Here is a 21,637-nt window from a genome sequence, read left to right on the forward strand (position 1 = left end):
TAATTTAAGAAAAAATGCTTACCAGACCAGGTCCATGAGGCACCTCTCTTCTTCTCGGCCGGGTCCGTTGGCGCCTCTTCTATGGAACAGCACTGGTTGGCAGCCCCTCTAAGCCAATACTGACGCTGCTCCAGCAGCGCCATCATTGGCTTAGAGCAGGGTGACTCACCGCCCGCCTGCCCATTAGGAGACCGAGGTTTGAGCCTTTGCTCAACCCTCACTGTCCTAATGGGCATGCGCCACCCACGGTAGACAGTAGTGCGCATGAGTGGGCACGGCAAAAAAAAATTGCCAACCTTCACCCAGCATGCGCACTGCTCCTGGTCTGCTGCATGTCATTCACTCAGCAGCATGATGCCGGACCGCCCACCCATGCTGACTGACATAATTGTCAGACATTTCTCCCTCGGCCTCTCTGAACGTAAGTAGTAAACCGAGTCAGTTCACTTAAGTTTAGAGATGCCGAGGGAGTTGCGGGTGTGGGTGGCTTGTGGGGCAACACCCCAGCGCCCTTAATGGACGCACCGCCACTGATTAAATTATAGCTCCACTCAGAGCACAAACAAACTTCCTTTTCAGTTTGTTTTCTTCAGGATTCTATCTGCGACACAAATCAAAGGTACAAAGAGCAATCACACAATAGGTGGACGGACGTAGGCACTGCATGTTTTATTTTTCTTCAGTCTGGTAATGAGACTGTTATTGGCATTCCCCTGCTTAGCTGACCCATTAATGGAGAGCACAATTGAGAAACCAACAAAAAAGTCTTGCAGTACTTTGAGCGCAGTGAAAGTGATCTAGGGCTGAGCGGGAGCACAAGCCTCTTTCTGCCACACTCGATGCACACGGGGAGGGAAACACTGCACTTGTGCTCGAAGCAGGGGAGTGCTCCTAACACGAAGCCGGGGGGGGGGGGGTGGGGGTGGGGGGGGAAAGCAAAAAATAAGAAGCACGTCCGAGGCTGACCGCGCAGGAAATAAAAGCACACTGCTTTAATGAGGAGAAACGCTCTGCAAAATAAATAAATAAATAAATAAATAAATAAACAAGCGCAGCCGAGGTGGACAAAAAAAAAATTGCTTACCCACTCATTTCAGTGAGACAGTAGAACGCCGCAAGTAAAGGATCCAGTAAAGAAACTATGGAGTTCCTGGCAGGCAACAGAAGGTGTAGCTATGGATCCGCACTAAATGCCAAAGTGCAAATCTTTTCCGGATCCCCACCAGTGAGCTATTGGAGTTTGTTTTCCGGATTTTGGAAGTACAAACCTAGAGGAAAACTTCCTCTTACTGTTAATGCACCTTAGGGAGTGCTTCACATAAGAACGTATGCACCTCATATAGTGTTCCTTTTTCACGTTCACACATTGGTCCTGAAGAAAGCCAATTTTTAATACGGGCCTTGGCTGAAACTAGTTGATCACACCGGACGTGGGAGAGCATAAGTCTCTCCCACCACATCCACAAGCCTTGTTTTAACACTGCCAAGGGTCCACTAATAAATTATCCCTGAGACCCTTAGGACAGTTTTTAAACCCCACTCTAAACACCATCACTGCACACTCACCTAACACTCTCCGCTCCGCTGTAAACAGACGTCGCAGCACACCTGAGGCACACATGGTGCCTCGGGTGGGACCCGATGATGAAGCATGCCACCAACTAGGTTGGTGGGTGAGGGCCTTCATAAAAACTAATATGTTTTTTCTGAGACACACACAAGATATACAATGTTTTGTAGCAAACAATTCTATGAGCTGAATCATTTAGCACAGCCCTGCTGTGACTAAGGAGGTCTATTCAACAAGATCAAACATTTACCAACAACATAAAACACAGAACTTGTCTAACTGTGGGCAAAAATGCAGTGTTTACTTGCGCTATTAAAGAGAATAATGCTCAACCATACAACCTTTAAAATCATAGCCCCACGCCGCGATTGATAGGAATGTTTTGTGTCATAAAGTAACTCTGAATTACAGGTTTTAGCAAGGAAGATGTCAAGTGATAATCCTACCTGGCTGTTTGTTTTAATGAGATCAGAAAACTTAAAACAACAGAACCTACTCCCCTGCAGATTGAGCATTCTAGGAAGGTCGAGAATAATTTGACCACAATGTATAGAACTATATAGATCGAAGCATCCAGGCTTGAATTTCTGCATGCATGGTCAATCTTTAATCTATGGTATACTCTAGAGGACCCTGTGCATACCATGATAAGCTTCGGAAGAGGCTTCACTCACCACATGCTTGAGCCAGGTCTCGTGGGCACTGATGGCATGGCCTTTGGCTGCACCGAATAATCCGCTGTCTGTCAAAGCAGGATAGTTCAGCCCCTTTGCACTGCAGGTCTTGTGATCTCGCAGACCCTTAGGATCAGACAGTAGGAAAAGTAGACATCAGATGAGACCTGCTTCTGAAATGTCTCTATCGCGTTTCACAGAAATACAACATATCACAGTTCAGGTCTTCGTTCTCACAAGCAGCATGGGTCAGTGTTATTAGCAAGCATCGCTGAAATTGGTCTGTGCAAGTCAGTTATATAACCGATATGTATACAACTATAAGCGGTACAAGCTTTGTTGTTCTAATTTAAAATAAAGCATTTGCAAACACAAGTATTTACAGAGCTGATAGTTTAGAAGGTTTGTTGTACAGTTTTGAGACTAAATAGGTCCACTGCCCTTTTTAAACATATGCAACAAACCAAATCCCAGCTCAGGTTCTACCTAGATATGCCTCATTGTTTGCTCAACAGATGTCAGCAAACTCAGAATTCAGCGGATTGAATGTTGGCTCTGGTTCTCTCGCAAGTTCATTACTCAACAGTTTTCCACGTGGATCACATTTAGGGCTGTACAGCTGGTTCACATTGAATGACCTTCGGCTCCCCCTTCTTATTAGCACTATTTTCTCTGTTGGCAGCTGATAACATCATCAGTTCAACTTTTGTGTGTCCACACGGGTCCAGGTGGCCCATGCTGTTTTCTCTGTGCATGCAATAATCATTAGGATCATACTATGATCATGCCTTTGGGAGTTTTCCCAGATCATATCACAGCATGGTTATTCACACAGGTCTAAGACGTGCATCGTTCATGCTTTCTGTGCATTTAAATTTGTTACCTCCTAACAGTTATATGTATTCTTTCCACTTAAATCTCTAAATGACTAGACCCATGACCACTGTTTGTTCATGGGTTCACCAGAGATGAGCCAACTCTCCCTGTATCTGGTCAATTAATCCCTTAACATTTAGTTAGATACCCCATTTAATGCACTGCCTATATGACTTTTGTTACTTCGGAATCTTCCTAGCTTCTCCCCCACCATCTCCATTAAACATTATTCCAAATTACTCATTGACCAAAACAGATGCCTCCACAATGTCCTCACAAAGTCAGTAAATCACACCATGCCCTAGACCCTTCTTCACCTAGACCACCTGGCTCTGCATCCTCACCTCCCGCTCTGCTCTCTATCTATTCAAGCTTCCTTCTTCAGACACAGATTTTGGCCATTCAACCTCCCCACGCCCTCTCCAAGATGCTCTTCAACCTCTGAGCCTCAGCCTTTTCTCATGCCTTCAAAGCGGCACTGCTGAACAAGGCATCAAGCCAGGCAGACTACGTACTTCCCAATTTCCGGACCAATGTATATAAAATGCTATGGAATATATATGGACTACCATGGACCAATACGTGGTGTTGTTGTACATGGCATTATTTCAATCACTTTCATGGTCATTAACTAGAGGTAGACAATAGGCTGCAACTTCTAACCCAGGCTTATCTTTTGGTAGACTTAGTACATTCTGTACTGTCCCTTATCTCGGGAGCCATGAAGGCAGCTATTAGAACAACAAGCATTGGAAAAACAAAATAGTTTAATGTTTGTGTAGGGGATTGGGCTTGAACACATTATACAAAAGCCAATGATTAGAGCGGCAGACCGTGATGCAGAGGTCTAGCCCGGGACCAGGGTTCAATTCCCCGCCTCGGCGGGTCTTGGGCTCAAAATTCCACGGACCTGATAATTCTCGCCTCGGTGCCTATTCCAATCATGGAGTCCCACTCTGCAACTCTGGGCAATAGCTTGCTTAATCTCCACAACAGCCCCCACAACGCTAAGGATGCCTAGACTTCACCCTGGGGATGCCCAGGAGTGGACATCTCACAGGGAAAGCGAGGACGGGTTCCACAGCGGTATTCGTACAAGCGCCTTGAGACCCTTGCGGGCGAGTAGTGCGCTATACAAGTATCAATTTAAATTTACATTTTACTGTACAGACACTTTTGTCACTGCTCTGTCTCCATTGCTACTGGGCTGCTCACCAACCAAATATTATCGCGTTGGCCACCTGGGAAACGTAAAGGAATACTAGAGTATGTATAGCGCTGTTGTTTATAATTAGTCCGTGTGTGACACAGCAGCACTGAACAAGTGCTAACAAAAGGCATCTGGTAAATGCATGGTACCAAAATTAACCAACCCTTTCTTCCTGTAGCATCCATTTTTTCAGAAGCGTTGGCCCATAATCCCTCTTCATTGCTGCCGGCCGCTCACTGTCTGGTTTCAGAAATAAAATGGTGTCTCGTGTATTGCAATTAAGGTGGAAGGACTAGAATGGTCCTGTGGGCTGACCCAAGATTTCAGTGAAAATGTCTAAAGCCAACAGCTGAAGGTTCCAGGGAAGAACGCACCTTAAAGTATGTCTAGAGTATAACATACTTTTTGTGATTGGCACAAGCAACATACACATACAATCTAAAAAGTATTTCTAAGTGCCCAGTTTACTTTTTACTTTTATAGTCTTTTAGCTTCTCTACGCATGTCAGCACCACAGTTTATCTTCTTATTAATGTAGCTGTTGAAGTAATATTTGCTGCTCCTTGGCAAACTATATACGCATTCTATAAGAGATACTCATTACTCAAATAGCAAAGTATGGAACCAGGCGGAGATCCACTAGACCAAAGAATAACTGTTCAAACATGTGTAACTATTAAAGCTCGCCCTTTAACCAAACAGGCAGTTTGCCTTTTTTTCTACAAAATCTCTCTAATTCTCATTAGATGTTATTCTAAAAAGCCAACTTTGTTTTGCACTATATCAAAATGCCTTTTCAAAGTACAAGCATACATTTATTTTGCAACCTAGATCCGCCTATTTACTTTCCAACTCAAAATCCCTTGAGCCATAGTTCTTCAGGTTAATCGACCTAGAAGCTAAACCTCCCTTAGCACACTAAGGTGACTATTCTCTACTGTGTGATAAATTGTGTTTATCGCAGGATACTGTCAAAACGGACATTAAATAATACACCCTTATTCTGAATAAACATACTGTGCACAAAGCTGTGCCAGCTACATTAGTGGGGTGAACAGATAATTATTTACAATATAAGAAACGCAGGGAGAGAAATACTTAGCAAAATCGTTAAATTGCCTTACTGAACACAATTGAGACAACAATGCAAATGGCCACAATTTTCTAGCAACCACTAAATGCACTGCAACTACAGTGTTTCCAACTCAATGATTGTAAATGTACAGGGCAGCGAGGTAACTTCAGACTTTTCAACAGTTTTCACAGATTAGAGACGCACAGAAAAGCCAGAGAGCTAAACAGGCAAGGCCGCTGTGCAGGGATTAGGGGACAAAACCAGACTGCACTTGCCATCCCAATATGCCCCTTCACAGAAAGACAACACAGAATATTGCGCCCAGCAATCTAGAATAATGCACCGACAGAGGTTACCTGCATGAACTACTTACAAGTGGGCTTCTCCATGAACTGCCTTTTGCAATAGATGACGCACAGGATGAGCAGGGCGAGGAGCACAGTGGATAAGGCGCTGCATATGACAGCAGCCAGGGCGGTGTCACGTGGGCTCGAGGCAGTGGAGGGAATCTTCACTAGATTCACTTTGGTGTGACCTTGAAGAATAAAACAGACCAGTTAGAGTCACCGAACAAGCAGCTGTTCCATAAACTGTATACTTACAGTTTATGGAACGGGTTAATTTAATGTACGGATTGCAGGAATCAGATAAGCAAATAATTGGCTATTGTATTGTAATTGCATTTATATAGCACTTACTACCCCTGGCGAGGGGTGGATATGTTAGTCAGTTATTTGGATTGAGAAGGGTAGCAGAGGGATAGAAGAGGGACAAAGGTTTGCATATATATATATATAGCGCTTGCTGCCACTGATGGGATGTTAAGGGGCTTTTTCGGCGAGTAGCATGCTAATCCGGAACCCGTAAAGGATTAGTGGTGAATTAGTATAGTGAAATATGATGGACATGTTTAATTTGCTCAGACTAACTAGGAGCCACAACTTAGTTTGCAAAAATTCAGAAAATTATTTTCGACCTAAATTGTAGAGCTTTAAATTGAACAGGTCTCGTTGTTTTTTTATCTAAATGGTTAAATACAAATTCTACCCGTTAACCTTTCTGCATATAGATCACAATTATTATTTTCTAAAAACACAATAATTTTCAGCTGAGATCCTCCACTAAGGAGGAGGAGCGTCACTCCATTGCTCTTAGAGCAGTGAAAGAGGGCAAAATAAGATTATAATAATTTACGTTATCATATTATTTTTGGTTGCTGCGGGGCTGGGTTAGGGTGGGGCGGGGCTGGTGGCTCAGGGAGGAGGGGTGAACTGTGCATACTAACTGTGCATGACTGCTTGGGCAGCCATTTTGGCCTGGCCAAGCAGTCATGCTCACTTTGCATATTCTCTACCAGGCTGTAATAGACTGCCTGATTGGAAATATGCACAGCCTTCCTGTCCCGATTGGAGCACCGATCCACAGCGCCCAGACCAATCACAATGCTGCAGAGCAGCATTGTGATTGGCTTAGGGGAGCCTGTGTGCCCGGGAGCTTCCTGATTATTCTTCGGGACCGGACTGGAGAAGAGAAGTGGAGACGGAGAGGCAGAGGAAAAGGTACGTTTTTTAAAGAATATTTTCAAACACCCCCCCCCCCCCCGCCTGTCCCCCTTTCCCGCTACCCCTCTTGCCTACCAGCTGCCACTGATCATTTCATGCTGATTGTACTATGGAATATAGAAGGCAGAATAGCGACAGTATAGAACATCGTAACAAGATACCTGCTACATGTTCATTCATTCAAAATACTAGACCGGTTTAATTTCAGAAAATGTGGTAGTGGTTGAGGGGAGGCTTGCGGAGTGGCTGGTAACTGGCAGACAGAGTAGGATGGGCACACATGCGCACACTCAATTCCAACCATCCACAAGCACACACATTCACACCCATCCATTCACAACCACACACTCACAAACAGACACACGCACACATACTCACACCCATCCATTCACAAGCATGCACTCAAGGCATACTCACACCCATCCATTCACAAGCAATTATGCATGTACATATACTCACACCCACCCATTCACAAGCACATACATACACAAACCCACACTAGCCAATAAAAGGACCTTACCTACCTTGTGGGGTGGGGTCAATGAAACTTGCTGATTCCACCCCCCTTTGTGATGAGTTAGGGAAAGGTCATATGAGGTGTCACTGAAAGACAGTCAGACCTGGGCACTTCAGGGATTAAACATGAAGCATCCACGACTGACTATCAGTAACACTCCCCTCGTCAAGAGGGAGAGGATCCTCGCAAAACTTTGCCGGCTGATGATGTCAGTGCCCTCAGGCCTGTTCATTCAGCCAGGCATGCGCACATTAGCGCACGTAAAGCACCTGGCAGCCTGACCCTGACATGGTGTGTGTCTGTCAGACTGCCCTCTTCTCAGCCTGACGAGACACTCATTGCGCTATGGAAAAGGGAGGCGGCGAACCCTGGCTCCCTTTATGGTAGTCCATCACTGGGCTTTAGCCTCTTCTTTCAACAGGAAAGTTGTTTTAGGTTGCAAAGAAAGACCCAAAACAGTGTTAAAGTGAGCGCTGAGATGCAACGGTTGATCTTTAAGAAAATTGGTTGGATTATGCTCTGTCCACCTATGTACTTCCTAATCATGAAGACTGAAAATACAAGTAACTGTAGTAGATGACCTTATACCACCCATTAAGAACTAATACAGAGGACGTAGATTTGCTCTGATAGCATGAGACACAGTACTTATCCTTTAAAAATGTGCTAAGGAAGAACTTTTTTCATTGCTCCCTAACAGATCAGCATGAATGATATTTGCAGTGATCTGAGGATCAACATATGTAAGGATTCTTCAGGTTCGGAACAGTAGATCGTTCTGTGATACAGAACCATCGATTCGAGAAGCAAGGCAACAACTTCAAATGTTGTTGACCGTAGGCGCTTGAAGTACGGGTGAAGGGGATGCTGCAGCAACCCCAAAAGAACCAGGCTGGAGTTCAGAAGATGAATGAGCAATAAAGAGGCTGCTACATTGTGTTTGTGTCTTGTCATATTTGTTGTGTTCAACGTCAGCTATGTCTTCTACTAAATTTCAACTTAATCTTTTAACATGGACACTGGAGTTTAATTTTCTTTTTTCTTATTGCAAAGTGAGAGGATTTTGTAAAGTGAACTATGTGACAATCTTACTATGGTGCAGGGAATGTGAAAGGAAAGCCTGTAGAATGTCAGTTTTATTCTAACACACAACAACATTTAAATACCTGTAAATGAACTGTATAAGTATTTCGAAATATATCAGTCATTACGAAGGCACACATGGGGCACATCTGCTTTTGTAATTCTGAATTGTGCAGTGATAAAAGATTTTATTAGGATAAAAACAAATCAAGACACCTTTCTTGGTGATGTGCCAATGGTACAGTTTTGCTGAAACCCTACTTTCAAATAATCTTGATAGTGCACTGTATATTTGTATCTGTACAACTGCATCTCTGTCAATTTAGTGGTCATTTGAATAGGAAATGTGTTTTCTGTAAACAATGCACTACCACTCCATGATTTAGTAATACAATTGCAACAGTGTGCTCCAAAATGCACTATGAACTACCTGAACCACTCTCCTTCTGAATGGGTGTGACTAATTTCCTACACTTGTTCTTTGTGTGACCTTTGGAGTTTTCACAATCCCTACGACTTTAGTGATGTAACATTGATGGCAGCACCCCCACTCTAGAAATGGGTATTGAGGACAGGCGGGAACACCATGGTTATTGAACTCGCGTTTTAACCTTTTCCGCGCTGATGACGGAACCGCTCCGTAATCAGCCGCCGTGACGCTGTGCTGATGACGGAGCGGTTCCGTCATGGCCCGCCTGACGCGCCTGCGTGGATTCCGCACCTGCGCTAGGCGTTCTATTGAACGGGCGGGGCCATGACGGAACTGCTCCGTCATCAGCACAGCTCAACCGCGGCTGGTGACTGAGCGGGTCCGTCACCATCATAGACCCGCCGCGCGGCCGCCCCGCTCCCTTAGTGCTGCGGCGGAATAGCCGCCGCAGCGAAGGGGTTAATGTGGGGAAGGCGGCAACATTTGCTTCTGGAAGGGATTTAACGAACATCCGGGTCCTCTGCATGCACCCGCTCATATGAAATGGATCTTACAATTCGCGGATTCTGTCAGCGGTGAATAAGAACAGCTGAGCTGTCTTTAATCATACAATAACAGAGCAAATTCCGGGAAACCATCGTGATATGATCAGGTGTCGCTATCGACATAATTAAAAACACATTCAGGTCCATGGGGGAACACGTGGCCTCAATTGTCAAAAATACGTATATTTCCACTGCATTCTACAGGTTGATACTACGTTTTTACCTGTATATACATGTCTGAAGCCTCCCGGCTGCAATGGATAGCAGGGGTGGACGTCAACTGCATGCTGTGATCGCCTCAATCATGTGCACAATTGCTACTATAAGCGGTTTTCAGAAATTTGGTTATGGTTTTTAATTTAGAAGAAAACAATAGTTTCCTTTCATCCATTCCTTCTGACTCATCAGAAAAATATAAGGAGAGCTGTAAAACTTTTAGACAGTCCATTGCGGCCATGACTGTTTCACAGCCTTGATGGCAGAAACATGATTTGTAATTAGAGTACCAGAACCGCTCCTTTCCATGTGTGAAGCATCTGCCATCCATTCCTGAGTGAGCCGACACGTCCCTGTGAACCAGACTGAAAAGTCTGCACCAGATTAGCGTAAAAAGATCTTTAAATTCAATCATGACCAATGGGCGGCCATATTCCCTATGAATGAAAACTTGAAGCAATTATCCCGGTATTCGGAGAGGCTGCCAAACAGGACAGAAATCCGGCAGCATCTGCGTATCTGCAGCTGCTAGAAACAGAGCTTCAGTCAAGAATGTGGCTGCTGTTTCCCAAATGCTAAGCACCAGCATTCGGTGGGGCTTGGAACCGGAGACGGGTGCAGCCTGTAAAACAATCCACCGCCACTGGGGGCGGTAGTAGGCTGGCCAACGTTCTTGCAATTTTGTGGTTTGAGTACTGCATCCGATGCACCCGCTTGGAGTCTTGAAAGGGTTTAATAGGTGGAGGAGGGATACGGGCTGCAGAGGGCAGTCTGCCCACATAGTCTGAGAGGGAGGGATGGTAAGCGCCAGGAGCCTTCTTTGGTCAAAATAGAGGATGGAACCTCTCTGTGCTGGGAAGCAGAGGCCTTCAGACCCCTGAGACTGGTAGGAGAGGAGCACACATCAAAAGCTTGTGATTGCCTTAGTCAGACGTTCGCCATTGACAAAGCCTCTCATCCTTCCAAGGTCAGTCAACTGATCACCATTATTAGTAATAGTAGCTTTTGTTATCCACACTGCTTCAAAAAGGAAAAAGTGAGGTAGGAAGTGCTATAGTAACATAAGTCGGACAGCCTAAAATGGTGTTGTCCCACCTTTGGATTCGAAGCATTACTGTGTCAAGAAACAAATCTTAACCCAGGCTAAAAGCGCCGTTCCAAAAACTTCAAAAGAGAAACATTCGCATATTTCTAACTAATAACTGAAACCATTCGACTATGGTCAAGCAATGATTTTGATGTGGTTTCTAATTCTATTTTTTTTATTCAGGAATTATTAACAATCATTCTCCATATTTTAGTTTTTAGTTTTTGCTGTTGTGTGAGATGTAATTGAGGGCTGCCCATCAATGCTTTCCTCTTGGTCAGAGTTAGTGCCCCGAGCAGAGTTCAGACAACATCTGCTCCTCTGCACATTCCAGCAAGGATCCAGTGTGCACCCCTCCCCCGCCCGCCCCCCTCCGAAGCTCAGGGGGGTGGGGGCTAGACTGAATCCCTGGGTTGTAGGCCAGGGCACTGTGTCAGCCTGCTCCAGCCTCCTGCCCAGTAATGCGGGGGTCACTGTAGACGTTGACACCAGCACCAGAAGGTTGAAGGGCTGTCAAAAGCGTTTTAATAAATGAAAGACAGTCTGTCAAGAGCTACAATACAAGCCTTATCTCTGCAGTGGCGGGACCGGTAGACTCCGAAAACACCCCCCTCACTTCTCACATACATCATCCCACAGCCAACCGACACATTTCCTGATCAGATATGATTATATAAAACAGCAGCTAATACAGTTATTGGAATACTTGTAAAAGACATCATGCTTTATTACTGAATAGAAACATCGTATACTAAAAACAAAGCACAGATATTGCGACTCACTAGGTGACATTTATTTTTTTGAAAGTTTTATATAGCGCGAACCAGACCCTTGCGCGTATCAAAGCGCTTTACAGGGTAAGTGTCTTAGTTGCAAAGGTACAAAGTCAATATCATAAGGTTCAATGCTGGTCAATGATAATATAAACATCCTAACATAGATACATCGGTATAAGGTACATAACAAAATATTCAATGTATATTAATCGAAATATAGATACAATATCCAGGAAACCTGGCTGGATTGCTTAAGAATCCTTTTTTTTAAAGAGATGTTTTGTATTTGTTTTACACACAACAAGCCACAGAACTGGTAACTGAGGTAAGGCCGGAACTCCTCCTTAGTATATAGGGGTAAAATCCCACTTCAGTGTACAACACACCTACACATATGAGCTAGCTATCTCTTCTTTTTTAGTCCCCATTCCTTGCGCCAGAGATCACTACATTAAACGTATCTGAATCCAAAGTCCTCTGCTATTCTATCAGAAGTTAACATCAGTTAAGTGTGATCACACTTTCATGTTGGCGAGGAGGACTGCATTGTGTGCCACAAACATTTTACACAAATATTTGAATTTGGCTGAGATCGGTGATATTTTGGTTGTGTTTACCCTAGGCGAGTCAGACACATTTCGACCTCAACTTCGTGTTTTGCTTACCATCAATAAAATGTTGCACCCAGAGTCCAAATATCTCATGTTTTGATCGCATCAACTGAAGTTTTTTTTGGTTACAAAGTAATATCTACAGCATGTGCATCAGCCATCGCTGTCTTCAAATGATTGTGCTCTGGAGATACAGGTTTAGAGCACCATACTGATGTAGCAACATTACGTCCGCAGGGGCAGCGGCGGTCACTCCGTGTGAATTAGGATGTGACCGCCACCCTGGCGGTCACATCCTGAATATCTAACATTGCGCCGGGTGCTGCTTGAAGCAGCACCCGCTGCAAGGTTAAATATGCATTCTTTCCATTTGCATGCATTTGCATGCATTTGCATCCATTTGCATGCACAAAACGGGAGGCACCGCGCGGTGCCTGCCGCCTTGTACATGCAAATGCTGGGGGGGTACCATAGGTCCCCCCCATGTGCACCCCCCACCCCGACACCCTGGGGGCCCGCAAGGGCCCCCCAGATGCTATTTTCCACATGCTTTTCCACGGTGGTGAATCCGCCGCAGAAAAGCATGTTTTTACACACATTGTAATTTGGCTGGCGGTGTCTTGCGGACACTGTCACCAAATTGCGGCCAACACCTGCGGTCCGTCCGCCGCTGATCCCACCACCATCCAAATCTGGCGGTAGGTGTTTTGTAGGGCCGCAGTGGTGATTCCGCATCCTCCGGGCCGGCGGTGGCTTCAGTGAAGTAGTGTGGCTCACTGGTTAGAGGCGGCAGACCCGAGAGCAGAGGACGGCCCGGGACCAGGGTTCGATTCCCGGCGCGGCAGGTTTCTGGACCAGGGTCAGCGGACTCGATAATTCTCTCGCCTCGGTGCCCACTCTGATCAGCGATCACACTCGGCAACTCTGGGCATTAGCTTGCCTCATCTTCACTAACGGCCCCCCAGACCGCCGGGGATGCCTGGTCTCACCCTGGAGATACCCATTAAGGGACCATCTCTCAGGGAAGCCAGGAAGGGTTTCGCAGCAGTCGAAGCGCCAGGACGCCTACGGGTAGCAGTGCGCTATATAAATGCCTACACACTACACTGCAATCCTAATCAGCCCCTAAGTTCGCCGCGGTAACCAAGCAGTCACTGATGACCTAGAGTCCCATAAATAAGCAGTCTACAATACAAGACAATGGTGAATGTGGCTGAAAGTACATTTCCACCTCACCAATCCCTAAATTAGTCTTTTATTCATACAAGTGGGGTTACCAGACTTCATCTATGTGCTGGGAATAAAATGTGTTATCAAGATTCATTCATAAACGAGGTAGTGCATAGGACAGGATTTACTGTACAATCATTTGGGATCTGTACCACAAATACAATTATGGGACACCTATCTCCTGTGTAATTAGCTCATCATCAGCAACAGCAGCATTATTACTAATGTTATGAGTATGTGACTTTCAATAACTGATCTTCACTGGGAGAACTTGGGAGTGGGTACCATTCTTAGGCTCTCTATCTATTAGTGTATTTCAGTATGTCTCTTTCTCATTTTCCTGGAAGTATAATGCCATTCTTTCCACATACTGGTTTGTTTCGCATTTACAAACCTAGGAGTGGCAGCGTTAGATATACATTTCACGTGGAGTATGACTGTTCAAAGAATCACTTCTTAATCCCAATAACCACATCTCTCAACTCCTTCCATGTGTCAGAGTGCCCTGTCAGTGCTGATCTTAGAAATTGTGACCAAACGTGAATATTAAAGGCTATGGTAAAAGCAAGGCCTGGCAGTAAACTTCCAACGTCTGCCTTAAAATAACTTTTTGCATGCGTGGACCAGAGCCAAGGGTTCATGTCAGACCACAGGAATCAAAACTGCTCCAAGAGCCGACTGAAAAACACAGTGTGGGGAACCAACAGGGAAAGGGACTTTCGAGATCTGTTAAGAAATTCTCCGAAAAAGAAAACGTGCTCTATGTTTGTGAGTATTATGAAAAAACGTTCTTAATGCAGAACATTGTTTCAAATGTAGAAAATCAGAATGTAAGTTACTACTAAAAAACAGGAGTAAGTCCAGTGCCAAACACGGCCAACCACAGGTACTGCAACATCCTCGGATATATAGATGCATAGAATTAATTTAATTATTTATAATAAAATTATTGTTCCAATAATCTAACCTTATCTCCTGTGGGGTTTTACCTAAATTCCTTCCATCCATTATTTTTATGGTAGGGTGGTTGGCCGTGTGTGGTGCTGGACTTACTACTGTTTTTTCTTTAGTAGTAACTTTACACTGATTTTATGAATAGCAAAAAGCAATAAACTTACTCAAATGTGTAAATTGATCAAAAGTGTAAGTTACCTTTGTGAAACATGCCCCATGAATATTGAAAATTACTTTAGAAAAAAATAAAAGGTATAAATCTCTATTACCATTTACAAAATGTAGTTCAAGCACATTGTTCTACATAATCATCGAATCTCCTCCAATGGTAGGACCTCAAAATACTGAACAACTAATTAAGGAAGCCAGACCACAACGCCCAAATACCATGCAGCACAAACCCTTTGTCATACTGCAGGTTAACACCGCACCACAGTGTCAGATCTTTCCACTGAGATAAAAAGGTAATTGACCAATCACAGTGATAACTACTGACAGGTGTTAATGTATTGTCCATGGATCCAAAATAACACCTTGAACTTTGCAAAACAGCCTAATGCTTTTTAGAAACAGGTCCATCTGACAACCTAAAATTCTCTTTTTGATGAAGAGGATGCAGTGGGAAATAGACACACAGCTGTCGCTCTTTGGACTGTGATGGGACATTATGAAGGGGAACCGGCATAGAACCTGGCAGGATAAGGAACCGCAAAGAGACCGAAAGACATTAATGCTAGTGTATCGAAGAGTCAAGAGCAGAGGAAAAAAGTGACCTTACTGGAGGAAGATCTTGGTATTGCTGCTACTTCCCGAAATCGCATGTGATCTTTGGAACCCTACAGGTGGCATGTACCATTACACCGAGGGCTACAAAGCAACCCCAGTGACAAGAAACCTTTCACAAACTAAACATATGAATAAATAAATATATAAATAAATAGGACATTTGTTTTTTCTACACCAGAATTCTCGTTTATGAAGTCACTTATTAGTTCGCGAATTCTATTACGAATATGAAAAAAAATAACTCAGCATCAATATGTTTATAGAATGACTTGTGTTGTAACACAATTCTCTCTGCAACACAAAGGAACTCATCGTTTTTAACATAAAGTGACTACATAGATCTTCAAGAGCATTTACTATAATGTGCAATATGGAGGGTGAAGGGCTGCCAAACACTCCCCTAGTTTAAAGGCCACTTACATTTAAGCCTATCTTGTAATGCAATGTTCCATTTGCTAAGGGAGTCTTAAAACCTCAGAGGCATGAAAGGTCTTAAAGGTAAGCATAACACTTCAGATATTCTTAATACTGGAAATGTTAATGCCTGTACTGCTATGTGTACGGTTTAATACTCAGACATTGATATATCTATGCCCAATATAAATATTGACGTGGAAAAAGAGACCGGCACAAATATAATATGAATTTATGCTTCTTTTGTTCTGAGTACCTACTCCTCATTGTCGCAAAGAAGCCACGCTGGTTGTGGGCGAATTGGTCCCTTTGAAGGGAATTTATCTTATCAATTTCCATATAAATGACTCAACCAAAGTCAATATTTTCAGCGAACACCAGAAAATTATCAGCACAATCAATAAACTGCACACAATGATGTTGATAAGAAGTTATTAAACCTAGATTAGCGATTAATTCTTGATTTAAAAGACATCCAAGGTTACTGCAACACCACGAGCTGAAAAAAAAAAGAGTTCAGCCTGCGCAAATATTGATTTTGGAGCATTAATCAGTGGGTTAACCAGAGCTTTGAGCAGTTTCTTCTGAAATCAGAACAAAGATAGCGAGGGAAGCACACTTTCAGCAGACAAAGTTTCTTCAGCTGCAGTAAAAAACTAAAATAAAACTAAAAACACAACAGACTTTTTGCATATTGATAAAGTTGTTGGGTGCAGGCTCTAGGGCACAGTGATGATGTCCAACCACTAACAAGCTCCTGTTCAGCTGCAAAGAGAGCATGTCTAACAGTGAGGGCATGGGTACCACATGAGTGCTAAACGCATCCAGGTCCACAATAGAATTCAGAAGGCAGGGAGGCCGAGAGTTAGATCTGTACTCTCTCAATACATGTCCATCACTGGACGCAAGGATAACGCTCAGGTGAGTGGAACACGCTTGGAATCATGGGACCTGTAGTCTTCCACAGTGGGTTACTGCCTCGAGAACGTCAATGTTAAAAATAAAAAGGCAACAGTCGTGGCACCAAACGCCCACCAGTGACAGCCTCACCTTGCTCCGCAATTACTGTCCCAATAAACAGCAGCAGACCCACCAGGATCTTGTGGCGGTGTGGCTCGTGGCCCGGGCAGGGACACACATTGATAACAAAAAAATTACCGTTTTCGTGAGTCACACTCGCATGGTGAAATGCATAGTACCACTGAAAGGCAGCTTGTAAGGTCACATGTGCCTCTGGCTCCTGCCGACGCGTTTCCGGATTTCCCCTTCTTCAAGGGCATTACCGCAGTCAGGAGGCAGACAAGGACGAAAGGTTACTCTGGTGAGTGGAACACGCTTGGAGACCTGTAGTCTTCCCCAGTGGGTTACTGCCTCGAAAATGTCAGTGTTAAAGTTCCCACGTTTCCAAGCGTGTTCGGAAAATCCCGAAATGTGTTGGCAGGAGCCAGAGGAGCACGTCACCTAACAAGCTGCCTTTCAGTGGTACTATGCTTTTCACCATGCGAGTGCGTCTCACGAAAATGGCAATTATCTAAAAAAAAAAAATATATATATATATATATGTATATATATATATATATATATATATATATATATATATATATATATTCATTGTTACAATGATTTTAGTAAATGCCTTTTTTGGGGATTTTAAACCTAATATTTTATTAAAAATATATTAATTAACATAACGTTAAATATATCTTTTAATAATGTTGTTACACTATTTGTGTGTGTGTGTGTGTGTGTATATGTATATATATATATATATATATATATATATATATATATATATATATATATATATATATATATATATATATATATATATATACACACACACACACATACACACCAAGTAGATCTCTCATCGTCCCACGGAAGAAATCATGCCACACTGGTAGAGCAATTTCATTAGTTGTTTATTACGGCAAAACGAGGATAACGCGATTAGTCCTAAACAGTTCTTGGCCACATGATATGTATATATGGATGATACATACATTATAAATATATAAATAAATTATATATATATATATATATATATATATACACACACACACACACACATGTATGTGCATGTGTGTTTATATAAGTATATATTTATATATAGCATTAAATATTATTTAAATATATTTAATGTACATTATTTTAATTATATATATTAAAGTATCTAAGATTTACTATTTTAAACCACACGTTAAAAAACAATATTTTTTATGCTTTTACAATATTAGTGTGAAACAATATTTTTGGGGGCATATTTTTGTACTTACCATTATAAGTATAGAGAGACGATATTTTTGTAAACAATATTTTTGATACAATATTTTTGTTACACAACGATATTGTCTCAGTGATCCCTTTGTACCCTTTCCTTGAGTTTTTCCTGAGTTTAAGTCTGTGCTAAACCAGCAACTTTTGAGAAAAATCGAGACAAGAACCCCTGCTGGCCATGCCCATGGGCTTTGAAGATGCTCATTGATATGCCCCTGATCCTTTTATACGAAAGGATGTGGCTCGCTTAGGCATGCTTTTTATATCATCATCATCATCATCAAGTAAATCTAGAAACAAGAGTGTTGGGTGCAGTGTTTTTGGGAGGAAATCGATTCTGGAGTTATGCATATGCACAGTGGTTTTTGTTGCTGCAATCTTGATACCAGAGCTTTGAGGAAGCAAAACTCTTTAATGCTCTCATTGAAGGAGAGCAACATGGAGGTGCTCCTTGCCCTGGACAGAGTCGTTGCTCAGAGTACAGCTGTGAACCTGCTTTTCACTACATAGCAACATGCAGTGAGGAGTGAGCTGAAGGAACATGAGGTGATCCAGGCTCCAAACCCAGGAGTCAAGTAGGTCCTGGGAGTTCAGGGACCTAGTGGATAGTCACATGAGCATATTAAGTGGCTTACCATGGCCTAAGTGGGTCACAGCGGGTGCATCCATCACAGGAGAGAGCTTGGAAGTGGAGCTGCACTTATGTTGTTTGACATCAGATGGTGCCAATGTGGTAAAAGTGCCACATAATATGGGATTTCCCTGTTTCCACTGAAAAGTAAATATTCCTTTGGTAGTATTTTATTGGTTATATTCAGCTTTAGCTCAAAACTGGAATCCCTATATGTGTTAATATTTACTGCAAGTGATTTTCTCTGTGGAGTGTGACCTCTGATGGGAAGATGCCCCATACCCCAACCTTCTTCTCCAGATTTCCAGTAGTCATATTGTGATTTTGCTAAAAGAATCCCTGTCCTCTGAAGTGAGGCTTTGCTTCTAAGCCTGGTTACAAGTGACATGAAAAAAGGATAAGCAAAACAATTCCCAAATATAGATAAGGGTGGTCTGGATTGGCAAGAGATCATCAATCTGCCTTCTAGCATTTATTGGAACCTCCAATCAACGCAAGTGACAAGTGAGTCAGGGTGTTAGCATTTGCAACATTGCTACCAATGCATATAATAATACAACACAATAACATTCTCTTCCAAAAAGAGAAGGAAAGAAGTTAAAATGTATTTTCCGCTTAAAGAATTAATGTTTGCGACCATTTTGAGTAGAAAATATATATGAGGGTTCTGCTTCAAAATATTTTAAACTTTGGTTGCTTCACTAAAGGATGTCCCTTGAAAAAAATGTAAAAATGTATTCATTCACTCAATTAAGTCAAGTCTGGTGATGTATTTTACTTTATTCTATACTGTATGCATACAAAGTTGGTTGCCCAAGCCAGTTCATCTTCATACTATGTCCTGATGAATCGCTCCCTTTTGATGTTTTTAAGACATGTGGCTCAATGTCCACCATTTTGAATATCTTGAGCATATGTGGCATCATTTTTATGTGGGTCCCTGCAGAAAGGATGCCCCAGTGTGTAATTTGTCTAGAGATAAGTCTGTCTATATTTATCCAGAGAGGATATTGTTACAGTCCCCCTTTGGCAGAGGGCCACCATCATCAGACACCAAGGCCTTTGCTTAGTTTCAATAATCTTTTGACAGGTTTATCATGAAGCTTCAGACCTAGCAAAAAGGGCCCAGAATGCCAACATTTGTAACCCAATTCCCTTCAGTCACCATGTCTTTAACGTCGGAGGATGGAAGATTGTAGTTCATCTTGGAACTTTTATAAGAATGGGGAGACAGATAAGCAACCTATGCTGAATGAATGCTTGGGTGAATGTGTCAAGCGCTTGTGACAACAATCAATTTCAGAGCCTCCCCATGGCGTTTCTGATCCAAATCAGAGCATATGTAAATGTGTATCTCTTCATCACGCATGCTTGTACTGAAAATGTATGTATGCTAAAATGCCATCAAGAGACTTTATTGACATGATAAACCAGAACACTGAGTAATAGCTTCACTAAGCCTTAGTACATGACTGATATTTAATTAAGATGTCCTTTATGAAAAAGATTTACGCAAAGGTTTCAAAAGACGGGTAGCATTGCCAGGCATTTTCTTCTCAGCACACAAGTATAAAACATCTTCCATACAGGAATGATGAGTCACTTATTTCTTATGAATACACATTAATACTATGCAGACAGCCTCTGGCAAAAACAGATGCAAACTGTACAACTGATTTTGAGATCAAAGGCTCCACAGGTTTTTACTGGAATTACAAATGAGTACTTAAAAATAATCACAAAACAAGTATGACTGGAATTGTAAATATGATAATTTTTTTGTATGTAATTCTCATCCAAATGTCTCAGTAAATGTCAAACGTTATGCACGAAATGAGAAAGCACTTAAAAATAATCTTTCTAAACATTGTGTAAATAAAGAGCTTCATCATGAGACTACTGCAAGAAAAGATGTAGCTAGTTAGGACACATCACATGATGATTCCAAAATGGACAAAGTGGATCTGTGTTTTCTGAAAATCTCTGAGAGATCATGGTTTGTTTTAAAACGCTGCACTGATAGTAGAACTGTAGGGCATGGTCAGAACTTCGGCTTGGAGTATAGAAGCATACACATAGTTCTGCAGTGGATTTGTTTTAACATGTAATGATTGTGCCTTTCTTCTAGGAATGAACCTATTGACTTAAGGACAGGAGGGCACTTGGAGGGTAACAGCCATTGAGGGCTTGGCAGTGTTTTCTTAATACTAAAAATGACAGTGGATATTTTTCATATTTAATTTAAATACACAGTTACATATAGCATTTAATACACATTTCAATATTGGTTTGTGGATGACACCATAAACCTGGTTACAATTGTAAAGAAGGCCCGTCTACTTTAGGTTTACCTCTCAACCCATCTCCCACTTATTACTTAATCGAGAAATAATTATAACCATTCAGATAGCCCTTGTAATGTGTCAATCTCAATCCCAAAAGAAAAAAGATTGTGAGGAATGCATTTGATACACTGTTTCTGGTTTTACTATCATCATCACAGTCAATGTAATTTAAGAGCAATAACCTTCCACTATTCAGCCTCTACAAAAGGGTGAATCTGTAAACTTTGTGTTGGGAATGACACATATAATTGTAAAAAATAGACAAATAATGAAATCACTGCTTCATACTTAAAATCAGTTAACATTTAAAAAAAAATGTGTATATTTGACAGCTACATAAGACATTTGAATGATTCATATGCAATTATTAAGCCCAGTGTGTAAACTATATAGTAATATTTAGCTTCCAAGGATAACATTCAGTGTGCTGTGAAGCTAGTCGTATATTTCAGCCCTCTTCCACATTTCAGTGAGCTTTCCCCAGTGACACCACATCCAGAAAATAAGGGGTTCTGTACCTTTCGTATTGTTCCCCATCTGATCACTTGACTGCTGTACAGAGAGTACAACCAAAGTGTCCCCCCAGTAATAATCAAGAGGGTACCTTTCCACGAGGTGACAGGGAGATTGGCGGCTGGTGACAGTAATTTGCGGTCTGGATTGCATGGTTTTCTACTTGCATACCCCACCCGGGAAGGCAGTCTATCACTCCTTTTTATGAAATCATGTCCTCTACCCCATAATTGGGATTTTTGAACACTTTGATTG

At 42.3% G+C, this 21,637-nt stretch overlaps 1 protein-coding gene across 1 annotated transcript in view; it reads right to left on the reverse strand.

Moving 5' to 3' along the window:
• The window catches only part of TNFRSF19 (TNF receptor superfamily member 19), a 171,439-nt gene that overhangs the window by 37,136 nt on the left and 112,666 nt on the right, over nucleotides 1-21,637 (reverse strand). Inside the window, exons 6-7 of the mRNA XM_086935193.1 lie at nucleotides 5,779-5,940; nucleotides 2,245-2,370 (exon numbers count right to left, since the gene is read on the reverse strand). Coding sequence (XP_086791319.1) covers nucleotides 2,245-2,370; nucleotides 5,779-5,940 — 288 coding nt within the window. The remainder of the gene's footprint in view (nucleotides 1-2,244; nucleotides 2,371-5,778; nucleotides 5,941-21,637) is intronic.

This window comes from Lissotriton vulgaris, chromosome 8 (genome assembly GCF_964263255.1).
Source record: "Lissotriton vulgaris chromosome 8, aLisVul1.2, whole genome shotgun sequence".
Classification (NCBI taxonomy): Eukaryota; Metazoa; Chordata; class Amphibia; order Caudata; family Salamandridae; genus Lissotriton; species Lissotriton vulgaris.